The 16,859-nt window shown below is 42.8% G+C and overlaps 1 protein-coding gene across 1 annotated transcript; it reads right to left on the reverse strand.

Annotated features, from left to right (window-relative positions):
• Positions 1–5,815: 5,815 nt before the first annotated feature.
• Positions 5,816–15,921, reverse strand: lpcat2 (lysophosphatidylcholine acyltransferase 2). The gene is made up of 14 exons (XM_062388811.1): positions 15,644–15,921; positions 15,114–15,256; positions 13,331–13,548; positions 12,042–12,154; positions 11,711–11,771; positions 11,253–11,311; positions 10,845–10,879; positions 10,625–10,679; positions 10,178–10,260; positions 9,713–9,838; positions 9,303–9,456; positions 8,734–8,832; positions 7,738–7,879; positions 5,816–7,086 (listed from the first exon to the last, which is right to left on the reverse strand). Exons 1-14 carry the CDS (start codon positions 15,752–15,754, stop codon positions 6,908–6,910), a joined length of 1,578 nt encoding a protein of 525 aa, XP_062244795.1. The 5' UTR covers positions 15,755–15,921; the 3' UTR covers positions 5,816–6,907.
• Positions 15,922–16,859: the final 938 nt, after the last annotated feature.

A 16,859-nucleotide genomic window follows, 5' to 3' on the forward strand; every position in this document is an offset into this window, starting at 1 on the left:
ACCATTACCTCAAACATACAGGCTAATGAAAAAGATACATGTACTTTTGAATATTTCACCGTTACTATAGCGATTTAAAGCCGTGCCACTGAAAGGCAAATCCCCCCGTACTTGGTTAAGCTATAATACCTCTCCATGACCCGGTGCTGTGGTTGTCCAGACGCATCTGAGGGACGCCTGCCCATTCTGAGGGAACTATAAGACTCGCCTTCTCCAGCGGAGACTATATAAAAAAGCGAGCTTTTAAAACGCTCCCCTCTCTCTCTCTCTCTCTCTCCCTCTCTCTCTTTCGCCCCACGTGATATTTTATAATTGAACACATTCTCTCCAGTTTGATGTTGACTTGGCATGATCGAGTTTTTTCATTTGCAGAGCTTAAAATCCCCCAAACTTTTGCATGTGCACCTGAGTTGACAGGAGGGTAACATTCACACGGGAGTATACCGGTTTAAAAATAAATCCACAACTGGAGCGGGACATGGCCACTTAACTTTTTCTATAAATCTCACAGTTTATATCAAGAAAGAGCCCGATGTAAACTTTAAAAGCTTTGGGTGTGGGTCTGTTTATTTGAAGGATACATTTTAAAGACAGACCGCCACTTGTGCCTCAGACTCGGGCTTGGATTTAACATTTTCCAAGACTAGTAAGATCCCTTTACCTGCAGCTTCACATTTGGATTTTACATTTGGGCTGCAACAAAAACTTTTGCCTATGTTTTTAATTCAGACTTTATCTGTTTCTTCTCTGTTCTGAACAAATTGAATTACAGTTTTCTAAGAAGCAGTAAAAGCATTGTGTTCCATGTGTAATTCAATTCCACGCCAGCTTTAGCCGAGGGCAATGATTTCTATTAGATATGGTTGATCAGTTCATCCCATTAAAGTCAATAAATGTCCTCTTTGCTCTCCAGTGCTTGTTTTTATAAAAGCCTAATAGGACTGGTTTTAGGCATTTTGTTTGTGAAGATTGAATAACTGCAGTGATGGTAAAGTAAAGGTTTGGCTAACATGGAGGGATAATGTGTTGTTGCTGATGTTTTCCCCTGAATAGGTTCTATTCTTTGCACCTTTTTTGTATAGTCACGTACATTTATAATATGTGATCTGATGTACTTGTGCGATGTTGCACATAACACTCTGCTTCTTTGAATTTCAAGCCATAAGTAATGTACACTGGCACAAATAGTTTGATTGGAGCTGTCCCTCAGCTCAATAGGCATGTGTATATTCAGATTATATATTGGAGAATAAAAAGGAACTGAACCCTTAACCTGCACCATCATGCAGAATCCATGGAGGTGTACAGGACCGCTCGAGGCAACATTACATCATCCCTTACCTTTTAGTTTGATCCAGTTCCAGAGGCCTCACCTCTCGCTCTGTTTGAACATTCGGTCTCCCATCGGTTCCAAGCTATGGTTGAGAAGTTAATCGGGGAAGACGCAGCCTCACCGTGTGACCCTCTGGATATAACCTGCGCATTTGGTTGAGGTCGCATCAGACTCTGTTCCTTTCCGGTCTTCTTCACTCTGGATATGTCTGTAAATGCACTGATACTTCTTTGCATTAACTTAAACCTTAATCATAGTGTCTTGTCTAAACTATACCCTTACCCTAAACTTAACCCAACCCTAACCTTACCATAAACCTTAGCCAAAACAAAAACCCAAACATAACCCTAATGTTATCCGAACATTAAAACATGCCCTCACCTTAAAATGTAACTATTTACATTATGGATACTTAGATTTAGGACCCCATAAAATGAGTAATAGCTGGTCCAGACACACACACACACACTGCATCCCGACCTTTCACCCACCTCACAGTTCCAGACATCAAAGGACTTATGACAGGACTTCAATCAGACTTTCAGATCTATATGTATGTGTGTGAGCCTGGATTTAAGATGTTGGAAAGTGCCCCTTTTCAAGCGTTCTTCCATCTGTGACCTTTGTCCTCTTGAGTGGGGAAGGAAAGTTTATTTCTTGTTTTGTCATTCCTCAGACTTAAAGTGCCAGGTCATTATCGCAAGGTAATCAGGTCGTGGTATTAGCAATGAGTGGGGTTTGTTTTGTCCCTCAGTCTGAACTCTCTGGGTTAAATCTCTCCACTCAGGCCTCCTGAGAGACAGGGTGTCATAAAGCTGCTCCCTGGGCTATACCATAGTATCTGCAAAGATGTAAGCACCTCAGCAATGTTAAGTCTTGTTTGCTTCACAGGTTGTACACATGGAGTGAAAAGAAACAGCAGCGTGCGCAGCACGTCCAGCTAGAGCAGCAGCAGGAGCGCTTTCCAACAACACAACCCATTTGTGAGGTGTGGCGTGTGAACACCAACCAAAGGAGCAGAGGGGTAAAGTGAACTCTTCAGCAACACCTCATCTCGTGCTTCCACTGAACACATAAACTCCAAAACAAACACCAGAGAATGTGGCACCATTGTCTTTTAAAAAGCTTAAAATAATAAGCATGTTTTCTGGCAGTCTATATGTCTATAAAACATGTTTTGTCTTTCAGCAGAGGTCACACCCCTCCGATCCCCAAGTGGGTGGAACATGAAGAGCACAATAGGGGGTGCAGGCAAGTTGAGTTTGAATGGTGGGTAGTAATTAAGGGGCACAGAAAGGGAGGCATGACAGCACAAGGACAGGCGTTATTTAACTGTGAGAGCCTGACAAAATATAATTAAAAGGCTGTTATCGATTGACAAGTAAGATTGAGACAAAAGATTTTGATTCAGACAGAACCTATAGACATACTTTTCATATCCATAAATATATATCTTATTTTTTTCTCATGTAATTTTTGCACATTATTAATAAATTCTGTTACGCATCATAGTCTCCCTCACTAACCAGAGCAGTTTTAAGAGTGACTGAAGATGTCTTTTTCTTGTCTCACACTGTGCAGAGAGATGAGCCTTGCGTTTGTTTGGAATCTATACAAATCTTCCACGCCTTATTTGGACAGTCCCACAGACAAGTTAGAGACAAATGTCTTTTCCACAACCTCACACTGACCCCTCCTCAAATATTACACAGGAAAGAGTTGTTGCCCGTCATCCAAAAGTCACCTGGGAAAGACTCAAACGCAGATGTGAAACACCTAAAATACCGAGAAAGAAAACAAACCTGGGCCGCAGATACCGGTGCAGATTTGGCTGGTTATGGCCACTGATGTTTTCACCCAGTTTCCCCAAACCTTGCCCCCGTCAGGACCTTTACTCTTCCTACAAATCATCACACGGGGAAATGGAGGAACAATCACTTTCCTGAGAGAATAATAGGAGGGAGAAGATCAACAAGGTGTCATCTGGTGCGATGAGGAAACGTAACAATAAGTTTTGGAGGAACTCCCCGAAGAGCCGACGGACCACTCGCCAGGGTCGGCCCCGCCACAGTCAAAGGTGGTGTGTTTGTTGTGTGGCCGTGTGTATATGCGAGTGCATCGGTGCAACACTGTGTAAGAATCCACACCATGTGTCTCTAGAAGAAGAGGCCCGTCAGACGTAAAGAGGTGAGTCAGGCCCTGTTTCTGAGAACGGACAGAGCTGCGGGTCCATCTTCTTTATCCTCCCTCTCAGTGGTATGTCGTGCTGCCAGGGATTACTCAAATTCTGAGAACTACTGTAATAAATCACACTGGACATCCCAAAGTTTGCCAAATATCCATCATAGCGTGACGTGAAAGGAAATATCTATAAAAAATGACATCTTCAATATTTCCATTTTATGATTCATACAGTCATGACCAAATGGTTTCCTCTGAAGGCTTCAGTATTTCAGTTACTGTCTGCATGGTGCATGCATGGTGCATGGAGCTTGGTGTGAGGTAGAGGAGGGGGTCTCTTCTATTTTACAAAATACTTTCAGCCTTTACATTGTAAACATTAGAAGCTCCATGTTCATCACGCAGGACAAAGTGGGGGGGGGGGGGGGGGGGTCAGCCCCAGGAGTGTATATGCACACAGGTATCCTGTTGTTGTAACCAGGAAGGTCTATTCTATAGGAGCATGAAGCCAAAATAACTGTTCTTCCTCCTCTTATGTAACAATGCAAAAAACATCCTTGCTCTAACGGAGCCCAATCACTGCTTACTTAAAAAAAAAACAGTCAATTGATCAAAAACAGTTGTAGAAAGATGTTAGATGCGTTGACACTCTCAGGATGTGACAGTACTTTGAGATAGGTTGATAAAACACATTTAAAAATCAAACCAATCGACACGACACAGCCTCATGGTTTGTGTGTTGTCATGTTGCCTGAGAAAGCTGAGCGACCTGCTGAAATTGAGGCACATAGTAGTGTCACATCAGTTTAGCAGCGAAGCCTGTCGGCTCTGACCTTTCCTTCCCGGCCTGGCACAGTGAATCCCTCCAACCTACGAGGCCTGCGTCCAGCCCGGGTCCACAGACAAGAGGCCGCTCACTCACTCAGGTTCTATAGAGAAACAAATCAGATTACCACCACATCTCTCCTACAATCTACTGTGACAGGATCAGCCCCCAGGCGGCGCTCAAATGGATACAGCAATATAAAACAGCCACGCCGAGGGAAGGGGCAGGATGGACGGGTGTGGGACCAGAAGGGGAGAGCGGGGGGGGGGGAGCTGTGCGGGCAGGGGAGGTGTCACACCGGTGCGAGCACGGCACCAATGTGACTTAATTGATTCCCTGCCATCTCATCAATTCTGATTAAAATGAAATGAGCCTCTGTACGTTTGAAAAGGTTAAAACAAATTGAAGGAGGAAATCACAGCAGGTAATCACAGTTTTGTCCAACAGCAGGCTTTTAATGAAGTGAGCCGCTCTCCATCACTCATTCCAACCAACTCATATGGAGCGAGTGTGTGTGTGAGCATGTTCACATGAGTTGACATGAGTTGACACCATACATTGGGTTTGTAGTTGCATTATTCCCTCAGAGAGAACTAGTCCTTCACAGATGAACTAGTTTCCTGACAGAAGGAGAAAAAGGATTCATGGTCGCAGCACCCACAGGAAAAATATCAGTTTTGACCAATGAACTGTAGAAATTAATAAAAATGTTTATTGTGTGCACATTGATTTACATGACATTTAAAAATACTAATAATACATCATATATAATGGGTTGAGAAATTATTTTCAAATAGATGAACAAGTTTATATTCAACATAAGAAAATCAAGTCACACCTGACTGCATTCTGATTCAATGCAATATCCAGTCCAACAATACAATATTTTTTGTCTGTGCAGTTAATGAGTTAAAATGGATTTACACGTTAAACAAGAAAGATATTTGGACACATCACAGCAGGTGTAAATAACAAAATGAATGATGGCTGAATTCCATTCTGCTGCTTCGGTCTCAGGGTTTCGATATTGTGCACGTCGGCTCAACGGTCCTGTCATAGAGACCCTTGAACTGAACAGAGCCATCGTTAATGTCATCAGTAATATCTCGTGCTTTTCCTGCTCTGACATAACAGAATGTCTGCCAATACTCAGAATACCAACCCTACAGCACACATATGTGATTTTCTCCAGCCCTCGCACACATTAAATCAGATTCTAACTCATCCCTGCCTAGTTTACATCAATTCAAAGGCGAGGGGAAATACAGAGGTGTCACAAGTAACCCAACACAAACACACACACACACACAGAATTTGTAATGGGTAGCTGCTGGCACCTGGTGGCGGTGGCAGTAGGTGCAGCTGTGGCCCATTCATTACACTCATTATTAAAATACTGTTTATAAAGTCAATGAAAGTCATTACAAGTTTCTTCAGTGGTGAATCTAAAAAAGAACACACGAGTGAGGCAAGAGTTAAAATTGTTCTCTTGTTTTATTCTAAAAAGCAAACTTGGCAAAAAGGAGAAGAAAAAAAGACATAAGACATAATTGCAATGCACCCTGTTTGCTAAATAAGTAACAGTGGTGCTAGTTAATCTGAAAGCATACCCCGCTGGAATATGCTGTTGTGAAGAAGCACTGTTGCCTTTTTGCTCACAAATTGCCCTATTTTCATTGCTTGATTTGCTTTACTAAACCTAAAGCCACACAGACGCACTGCTGCCTCAGCAAAACCGTATTCAGTGGAAATGCAAATGGGTACACATGCAAAGCAAACCTCTGGCTAATTATACAGCCGCCTTACAAGGTCTGTGTCCCTGAGCGCTGGGCAAAAAAAGTGTAACACGCAGCATGTATGCTCTGCGGAGCAACTGCGTGTTGCCAGATTAGAAAGATCTTAATAAAACTTACTCTACGCTAATTATACAGAAACACAGAAGCACAAGGAATACCTCGCTTTTGTTTAAAACAGCGTTTGTTGTGTTTGGCAATTTCTCTGCTCATTTACATTAAACCACAAAGACAAAGGACAAAGGTACACAACGCTAAGTTCATGTAAGTCCAAGCAAGTGAGTGGAAAGCTCAGGCTACAGAGAGTGGTGTATCCAAGTGGAAAAGATGGCGAGGAAGTTTTTATAATGAGTAAGATATACTGAAGTATATACCGTAAAACACTGTTCTTAACATTACCATAACATTTGCAGGTTTTACACAGGTCACCGAAACACAGAGTTTTCATGTCACCCTTAACTAACTTTTAATTGTTTAATTTTTTTCTAAAAGGACACGTAAAATACACACACACACACGGACTCATGTACACAAGCACGCACACACACAAACGGAATCAGCAATATCAGCCTCTGGCCATAGGACATTTCTTGTGCAATGACTTGGGGAGTTTTTTTAAATCTCTATAAGGCACTAAAATTGAAAATAGAAGTATTCAATAAACCACATCAATGACAAGGCTCCGCCGAAGTAACTGACTCAAGTTTGCTGCATTTTCCATCTCAGTGCAGTCGGTACAATGTCTGTCCCTCATTTTTACGCTCGTCGTCCGCCTCAGTCATCTTTCTTGTCCGAGGTGCTCTCCTCCTGTTGCTCCCCTGAACTGGGCCGACCGGTGAGTTCCAGATCCCCTGGCGACGCCTCCTGGATCGCTTGATATCTCTGGAGCTCCAGGTAGGTGGTGAAGAGCTTGGCGTACTCCGGGTGGTTTGAGGCGAAGGTTTGAAATTCACCTGAGGATTCACCGAGAAGGCACAGAGGAAAGCGTCAGGAAGAAGTGCAGCTGCTGAGAGGAATGTAAAATAAATCCTTGTCCTAGAATAACCATAGAATATTTATAAAGATGGACGAGACTTCCTCCTGTTGTACAAACATTAAGCCAAAATAACTCAGACGTGGGTGCCACTAGCTTGCACTTGCACAAAGCCTGGGCAGCGGTGAACATGGAGTTAAGTCGCAGCATCGACCAATCGCAAGTCAGTCTCAGCTGTTAATAATCCCGTTTCTACAGCATCAAATAACTAATCAAAAACGAATCTTCCATAGGAGAGAACAAACATCATAATGATAACTGAAATCATCTCTGACAAAAACTGATTTGACATGCACGTTGACTTTTTGTTTGGTCTATGTCCCATCCACCAACATGGAGGAGGCCGGGTTTGTGACCTATACTGCAGCCAGCCACCGGGAGGCAATATACGTGTTTTGGCTTCACTTTTGGAAGCCTTCATGTTGTTCATCTTTATATACAGTCTGTAAAAAGGACACTTGACAGCACATACTCCCATCCCGTAATAATAGTGTAAATGCTAAAGGAGGGTAAAAGGGCAGAGATGAGACTGGTGTTTAAACTTTTTGTGTTAGGAACAGTCTCTACTCACTGAAGGTGATGAAGCCGGAGCCGTCGGCGTCAATCTCCTTGAAGAGCTTGGTCATGTTGAGGTTGGACACACCCAGAGCGGAGCGCAGCAGAGCGGTGAACTCCTCCCTGGTGATCCTCTCATCCTCATCTGTGTCAAACAGCTGCACGACAGAGGAGAGCAAAGAAGAAATTCAAATTATCCTTTAACGTGTTTCCACGTACAGAAAAAACATTTATATATTATGTGTAAGAATAAAGTTTAGATGAAATCAGGGGAATTTTATCATTCTTGCTGTTTAGTCACAGAATATTAACACCAGGACTGTTTGTCTAAAAAAAAAACTAAAAAAAACACAATTTCACTTTCCGGATGGCAGAATGACTCACTGCTCTACACAACCGACACACACTGTTAACTTGACATCATCCAAGCCTCTGTGAATGCTGCCTCTGTTCTTCCTACAGTGGGACTGACACCGCCTGCTGCTCTGCATGTTGTAGCTCAAATGCAATACTCTGAAATAAACTTAACTTTAGTGTAATATCATTATTACATTATATAGTTTGTGCGCTTCGTCTAAAAGTGAACCTTATATTATATTATCACCATATCCTGTTTACTTCTCTCTCTTTATATCTAACTCTGCCAAAGAGGTTATGTTTTGATTGCCGTTTGTCTCTCTGTCAGGAGGATAACACCAAACTCGAGAAATAATGCAGAACACCAGGCAGACACATGTCTAGTGCTAGCATAAATGAACAGGTGGGATTTGTGTGGATCTGGATAATGATCTTGATTTTGTGAATGCCAATACGTTTTGTTAGGTGGAGAATCAATATTAAGCCTCTCTGTCATGTGAGCAGTTTGCAGAAAATGCCTGTTCATGGTACCTAATGCAAAACATGAAAATGGAATATGGTGATAAAGTGGCCAATCAGCTTCGGCCTAGTTCTTCTGACTTTTCCTTTAAACCTGAGTTTTCAGCAGAACAATATCGGAATGTCTTTGTTTTACCTTGAAAGCCATTTGGAGAACATCATCAGTGTTGGCTGGTCGACACAGGATGGTCACACCGATCACGTACTCTCTGAAGTCTATAGTGCCATCGCCGTTCTTGATGGGGGGAAAGTAACAGCAACAATTACATTTGTTTTACAGTTTTAAATGCACAGATTAATATGAGGTATAATATTCCACAAACAAAGACGTTTGTCAAATATCAACAGACTTACAAACAAAATTGAAAATGCAACATGTAAATAAAAAATGTATTTCTAAAAGTTTTTTTCTCTTTTTGATTCCAGTCCTCCCTTCACACTCAGACCTTTGGTGGAGAAACCAGAGAACGAGGCTAAACTGCTTGGATCAGTTTCCTCTTCCAGGCTGACCACCTCCCTGTTTTACTTTCATCGGTAAACAGGATAGGCTGTGATGGGATATGCATGTGATACACTAAATCTAATATTTAGATTGATACACATTGTTCTTTTGTTGAGTTGAGGCCTGGCAGTGTGTGAACAAAACTAGCTGATCATTTACAGCATATTTGTCTTAGTCAGTTGTGTACAGTGAAAGTGTCTCACCCTGTCGAACAGTGCAAACAGCTCCTCAAGGGCAGAGCTGACCGGTAGCTTCAGGAATCTGGCAAACTCATCGATAGTGATGCGTCCTCCCTTGCAGGAGCTCGCCATGGACGCGAAACCCTCCAGCTCTTTCCGCACATTGTCCCACTTCAGACTGAGTGAACAGGGTACAGTGAGGAAAGTGTACGTTGTATGAACATAAACAATAAATACAAGTTTTCAAGCAATATTTGTCAATCTTTAATTCCCTTCTTGGTGACACAATAGACTGTACATAAAGATGGTCAACGTGACAGTGTCTTGATCACCCCCTGGTGGTCAAAGTACACTTCAAGTTATTTGTCAGCATTCATCTTTATACAGAGTCTATAGGACACACCCACAGTTTACTGAGGCAAAGACGCTCTTACTTGAGTTTGCGGCTGATTTTGGTGAACTCGACCAGGCCGGCCTCCATGGGCAGAGTCAGCTCACCAGCAGAGATCATGAGGCGGCAGTCTTCATAAGTGTGATCTGTGACTGGAACTCCCAAAGCGCTGTAAACACACATTTTCAGATCAAATGCAAATGATCCTTTGAGAGGCGGGTGCAGCAGACCAGTAAAGTATGCAAAGATCAGACTGATCAGAGCAACGCAATGACCAAACTTACTGCAAACTAAATTTGTTATTGTGTCAATGCAGATACAATATTTTAATCTAAGTTTTGACGTTATCTTGACGATTATATTAATAACAGCAACATTTGTTTTCCTATTAACTTACATGTATTCTGTGTATGTTTAACATTGTATCAATGACCTTGTATCCAGTATTTATGTTTGCTTTACTGTAACACTGTTCTACAATGGAATGTGCTCTTAAACCTTGACTCACTGTGCCATAGTTTCTCGCACTCCGCTGGCAAACAGAGGCGCATTTTTCTTCTCCTCTTCAGAGGGAATATACGGCGGCAGGAACTGGAACACAGAGCAAGCAGATTAAAACAAGACAGAGCGAGCAGAAAGCAAACTTTGAGCCATTTTCATGGAAAACTAAACCCCTCCCAAAGAAAAAACATCTTCTCCATCAGGATCTTTAAGAGCAGAATCAAATCCAACCATAATTCTATAAACAGAGAGAGGTACTGATACAAACATTTCAATTAACAAATAATGATTTTAAATTGTCTTTTTGAACAAGGTGCTCTGTATAATGATTAGATGTGAAATAAAGTTCCATATATAGAGTAAATGGCACTTCACATTTTTTTATTATTAATGTCCACAATTATCAGTGTTTGTAAATCCTGTTTAATTATCTCATGGGAAGAAAAAAGGTTACCTCTATCTCTACTGTGGTGTACAGCTGGCAGAGTGTTAGAAGCAGCAGCGTCTTCCTGCATGAAACACAAACAAGGCAGTCAGTCACATGTAGTGGTTCACCAGCTCCAAATGAGCTGCAGGTGTTAACAGTCGACAAGTAGCAGCAGCTTCATCAAACATAGAATCTGCATGAGAAGCCACTAGAGAGGCAAAATTTAAAAAAAAAAATGCTAACTCACGAGCTGAAACCCTGCCAAGTCCAAGTCACTGTGTCCTGCAGGAGACACAGAGGAGGACACATGAAGATATAAAACATTAACAGGGGATAGTGATGGTTACGTGTTATCTGATGGGAGTGTGATACAGTGAAGCTGGAAGCGTTGCCATCACTCTGTCTATGTGAATGACAGTGAGCTGGGAAAACTCAAACTGCAAATGTAAGAGGATACGTTTTCTATGATGTGGCTTACTGACAGTTGATGCTTGGAGGAGGTAAACTCGTTGGTTAGTGTGTATATTCAACAAGAATATATCAGTCATCTATGGCTCTATATGGTAAATCAAATACTTAGTACAGTGTGGAATATGCAACACATTTAGCTCTCAGAAAGTGAGGTCACAACCGTGTATCAGTTCCAATCACTCACCAGATTGTTGGGATACCTCATAACCACAGGCTGCACAGGGACCCCTGGGATAAAGGCACCTGAAGGTGGGACAGAGACACACAGTATGAATAAAAACATGGCGGCTGTGATATGACTTGACAAAAGCTGAGATCCACAATCCTCTCACGTCACTCTAAACAACTTTATCACTTCATAAGTGAAAGCACACACCGCATTGCACAATGAAGGAATGGTGCTGTGTGGTATCAAGAGACCTTTCTGTTGTGTAGCCTCTCTGCTCAGTGGATACAGTGCTTGTGAATTGGAAATATTAGATGTACTCAAAGCAACAGATAAGAGTGTTGATAAACCGATGTTTTGTTTTTTTGGTTCTCCTTCATTTGTCTGTTTTTATTTCCGTTGTTGCTACTACAACTTGTTGCATAAGGCTGCTGTTTACATTCCATGATATGCAAATGTCTTTTTTTTTGTATTACCTTGTTTGAACGTGATGAGACATGAGCGATTCGTACAGGTTCCCTCTGGAAAGATAAGAACCTGAGGAAAACGGCACCATTAGTAAATGTTAAAATCACTACAACTTCAACTAGAAAATGATCATCTACAGCCACTAATATGCAAAGCAAATGTATAATTTTATGAATTTTGGCTTAGTCTATAATAATATTTAAAAAGTAGCATTTCATAGCCAAAGCAACATCCTGAGTTTCAGCTCTTTGACTGACAATCTCTGAGTTTCCTCCACAACTACACAGTTGTCTATGCTGACAGTGTTTGTGGATGTGGATGTAACATGATGTAACAGACCTGTGGCCAGTGTCCTCCTGACTTGGCTCTGCTGTCAATCTCTTGGATTGTATTCTTCCGGGAGTCAGGGTCCTTTCTGGACACCAGCACTGGCTGGAGACAGCGCACGAACCCTTGAGACAGAGCCAGACAAATACTGTACATCAATATACTGGGCCAAGTTAAGCCCTGTTCAGACCTGCTATTAACATCCGTCCTGAGAGATCACAAGTCGTCATCGCTAAGTTCATCTGTTCACACGTGGCGTTCGTATGTGTCATCATGAATGAGTCTCCTGTGACCACACAGATCTCACTTCCTGCTCTGTGCAAATATACTGTGGAGACCATAAGATGGTGGTTTTACGGATGTGTCCGATGACAGTGTGTGTGTGTGTGTGTGTGTGTGTGTGTTTATGTGCGTGTTTGTGTGTGTGTGTCTAAAAAGAGTGAGCTCTGTCAGCAGGGGCTGGGTGAATTAATGACCAGAGCGCAGATCTACAATCTACTGTCCATCCTATATGTTTATCACTGATGATATTGTGGTGGCGGCTACAAACACATCAATACATGGTCACAGAGAAGCACACAAATATGTTTATAGTGAAACTGTAGGTGGTCAGGGGACGTCAGATGAGTAGGTGGTCCTTCATATGTGTCCCATGCAGACCACCTCTGAATGTGGTCTGAGTGATCAGAACTCAGGACACATTTAGGTGAGTTCAGACCAGTTCCGGCGCTGATTACTTGTGATCGGATCTCTCAGGACAGATGTGAACATCAGGTCTGAACAGGAACTTATAGGAGGAAAATTCTGTCATATCTTTCACTGATGATTTCAAGTGCAGGTCCTGATTAATTACATCGTTCTCACAGCAATAAACAAAGCAAGGCCATTCCATATAACAGTCACTGATGGTATTATGGGACATTTAAAAAAAAAGTTCTGTGGTGTATAAAAGGTTGGAATAGCTCATGTTTGTCAAGTCCTCAGGAGACTATTACATTAAAAAGCAAATATTTTAGTTGTAGGAATAATAATAATTTCTGATTAACAAGGGCCACTGTCAATAAAGACATTGAACTGACTGACTTCCTATTGGTAGAACAAGATGATTTTGCAATAAAAAACACATCGTCTAAAATGTAAAAAAAAAAAAAGAGGATGTGATATTGAACTCAGATAAACCTAAAGCAACTCGACACAAGTTTCACACACAAACACACACACACACACACACACACTAGTTGCTCTGAGGGAACAAGAGCGGCCCGACAAACCACATACAAATCCAATAAAGAGTGTCTCACTGCCAAAGATGGGTGTCGCCAGGTTCTCGACCCGGGAGACGGTGGAGGGCAGGCCCGCCACGATGCACACGATCCCATCGAAGAAGGTGGAGTGGGGGGCCACAGCCAGAATGGGGGCCTCGATGCTGCTGACCTGCTTCCCCTTTACCACCACTCTGAAGCCCATGCAGAAGTAGTAGGTCCTCCCCAGGGCGGCCATCAATCTCCGACACATGAACCTGGAGATGACAGAAGGTTTAGATGATGAATTCATGAGATCACGTAATGGATTAATGAATATGAAGCTTTAATGCATAGCCTGAAAACAGTGCTCAGTGTTTTAGCTCTTTGCGCTCTGTGTTTATTTAGTTTATTCTAGTTCATCGGAAATCACCTTCAGGGCTCTTTTGTGACAGGGGTCAAATGAATGAATGGGTGTTTACATAACAGGAAGAGTTACAACATTATGTAAATTTGTGGAGAGAAAAGTAATTTCCTCTTACTCCAGAGATGGGGTGGAAAGTCGTAGAACACTGCAGACAGCATAATGTCATGTTTAGCAGTTTTGAGAACAGCAAGTGTCTTTCCCAGACACAAAGAATCAACATGTCGGTTCACTATCAGCTTATAAAATGATTTTGTGATATATGATGCTACCCTCCTAAATTTGAAGAAAGCTCAAAGCAACATGGAATTGCATGTTGGAGTTTTTCACCACATGCCGAACATACGTCCAAAACTACTGGTCTTTAAGCCTAAAAATGTTTTTACAACTTTTCACCAGTCTGCACAGAGCAAGGAGCAAATAAATACACATTTAATTGCCAGGTTTACTAATGTTTTCCCTTCAAAATAAAACCTAAGCTTCAGTGCTTAAACTTCCCGGAGGGTTTCTGACGCTTCTAGTGAACAAATAGCTGAACTTCAACATGACGAGATAAGACTACTCAACACCATATTGGGTCATAAACACATAAGAGGCTGGGCTCTAAGGTCACAAGAGATTTCTTGTCAGCTACAGAACTGTTAGTTAAGAATGCTGAACCCTGTTTGCTGCTCACAGGGAAAATGTTGCAATCCCACAAAAACTTAACTGATATATATATATCACACGCATGCTCAGTGTTTGTGAGTGATCACGTGACATAAGTTTTCAGGTATGTGTAGGCTGATTCATGCTTCTGTGTCTAAACTACACCGTACTACAGGTACACACTTAGCCTACGCACAGGGCAGAGCATTTATAGTTTGCTTCTATGTGTGTGTGTCGCGCTGCAATAACAACACCGAAACCCTAGTGGTCTGCTTATTCACAGATTCCCTGGCGTTTCTGTTTACTGCAGAACAATGACGAATGCTACTAGGTGGATCGTGTTGAAGCTGAAAGATGTTAAAGAGCAATTACTTTTCCTTCACGAAAATGGCGGCGAGTCTGCCTGGGATGCGATGCTACCAAGCGGACCAATCACAGCTCTTGCGGTCTGTGAGGCCTCAAAGCATAGTTACATGTTTGGGGAGGTGCACGTCAGGGTACGACAAATTGCTTAGTGTAGGGTACACGTCTACGTATATGCTACAGTGCAGCTTTGACTTAGAAGCATGAATTGGGTTTTAGCGGATTGGAACTGATACAGAGGCAAAAGGCTTGTATGGACAGAGAGTTCAGGAATGGCTGTAGTCTAAGGGAACAAGCTGATATCCACATGGCGTTTGATGCCAGTGGGACCTGGTGCCCCCGACACCTGGGCAGCTCTGTGGGAAGCTGTGGTGCAGCAAGGTGGTGTAGGGCTTGCATCCTAATTACCGTCGCCAGCCTGTCATTGGCTCCACGGCTCCTTTCAGAGGATGCTTGAAGGTTGTTATGATGGCCACCGGCCATGTCACCATGAGAACCAGGGACAGCAGGATGGCGCGAATGGGGACCAGGAAGATTCCCAGGAGGACACACTGCATGGAGAGGAGGAGGACACACAGATACACCATCAATAGGAGCATATGTGCCGATAGAGCATAAAGGGAAGTGTGCTGTCAAGTCAACTCCACCCTGGGTTAGGACATTCCACAGAACAGAAACATGCACCGGTGTTGAAATCCACATCCCTGCTCAGCTTTATAGAATCACAAGCACACAACGGCTCTTATTGTTTGAGTTGCACAGAACAAGGCATTACAAGCGGATTGTGAGAGGCTGGTTGGAGCAGATTACAGGCCCTGGTCTCACAGCAATCTAATCTCACACATCATCAGACGCGCCGTGCTTCCCCCTAACATCGATGTCTTCATCTCCGCCAGCTTTTATCATGGTGATCATCACACTCACAGCAGCATACTCACTTTAATGATCGCAGCTCGGGACAGTTTGGTGTCCTGCACGAACGGGTTGATGACGGCGGGCAGCAGCAGGGACTGCTGCCGCGGCAGGGCGAACACTCGCTGCGGGGGCATGGCGGTCCAGGGAGCGGAGAGTCGGCCAGACGCTGCGGTGAAAGCACCGCGGTGTTATCATGTCACTTCCTCAGCCGGGGCCCTGCTCTCGCACCTCTTCCCCCACAGATCGGGCGATCACACGGGGCAAGAGCCGACACACAACAACGTGAGAGGAGCCGGACTGAGGCTCCACCTCCAGCGGCGTGGCTGCAGCTCAGAACGAGTCGGGTGGGTTTATTTTGGAGGGGGGTTGAGATTTCACCATCCCTGAGCCAGTAGGCTGTCATTTAATTAGAGTTACATGCAGTAAGTATCACAGATCAGACCAAAGGAGGAGGCACAATGCTGCAATGTGGTGGCCGTTGATAAAAAAGCACAGCGATAGCCTGATTGACTCAGTACCCATGATGTGTACACAGTGGATTGTTTACAAGCTCTCATAATAGTCCACAAGATGGCGCAGTTTCATGACAAGAAATCTGGCCCCACTGAGGAAGCTCTGGCAGTGATGGAAATGAAGTGCATGGGCCCAAGTATGGTGCCTTATGTACTTGGCCCAGGTTGTGTGTAGTAGGAAATCAACTTCACAGAGGTAAATCTAACAGTCAGAGGTTCTGAGTTTGTTTTCTTTTCAATTGAAAGGTCAAAATACTGCCTGTTGTGTTTGGGAATAGGGATCACTCTACACAGCATTGAGACTCTTCATTATTGAAACATCATTTGTTTGAACGCTTTTTGTTGATCTCTAGACCAATTTTTCTTGGTGAATATCATTTAGACTTCCCTGAATAAAAACTATTTATATTGGGTTTGGTTTTGAAATACCTTGTGCTCCCAAAAAGGTTGTCAACATCGATGGTCAGAAAACTTTCAATTTTATACTTTGAGTGTTCTCATTTAAATGGTACATTTGTATGTACATTCATGGTTTTCATACATTTACCAGTTCCTTTGCACATGTATATTTTCCATTCTAAACAAATGGTCATCTTCTAAAACGTCATGCATGTTTACAGACTTGAATTACCAAGCAATTTATAGCAGCTGAGACCTGTTCCACTAGGACCAGCTACAGTCCTACAATGCTGCACTGGTATTTTGTGATTTGAACAGATGTTGATGC

This window comes from Platichthys flesus, chromosome 1 (genome assembly GCF_949316205.1).
Source record: "Platichthys flesus chromosome 1, fPlaFle2.1, whole genome shotgun sequence".
Classification (NCBI taxonomy): Eukaryota; Metazoa; Chordata; class Actinopteri; order Pleuronectiformes; family Pleuronectidae; genus Platichthys; species Platichthys flesus.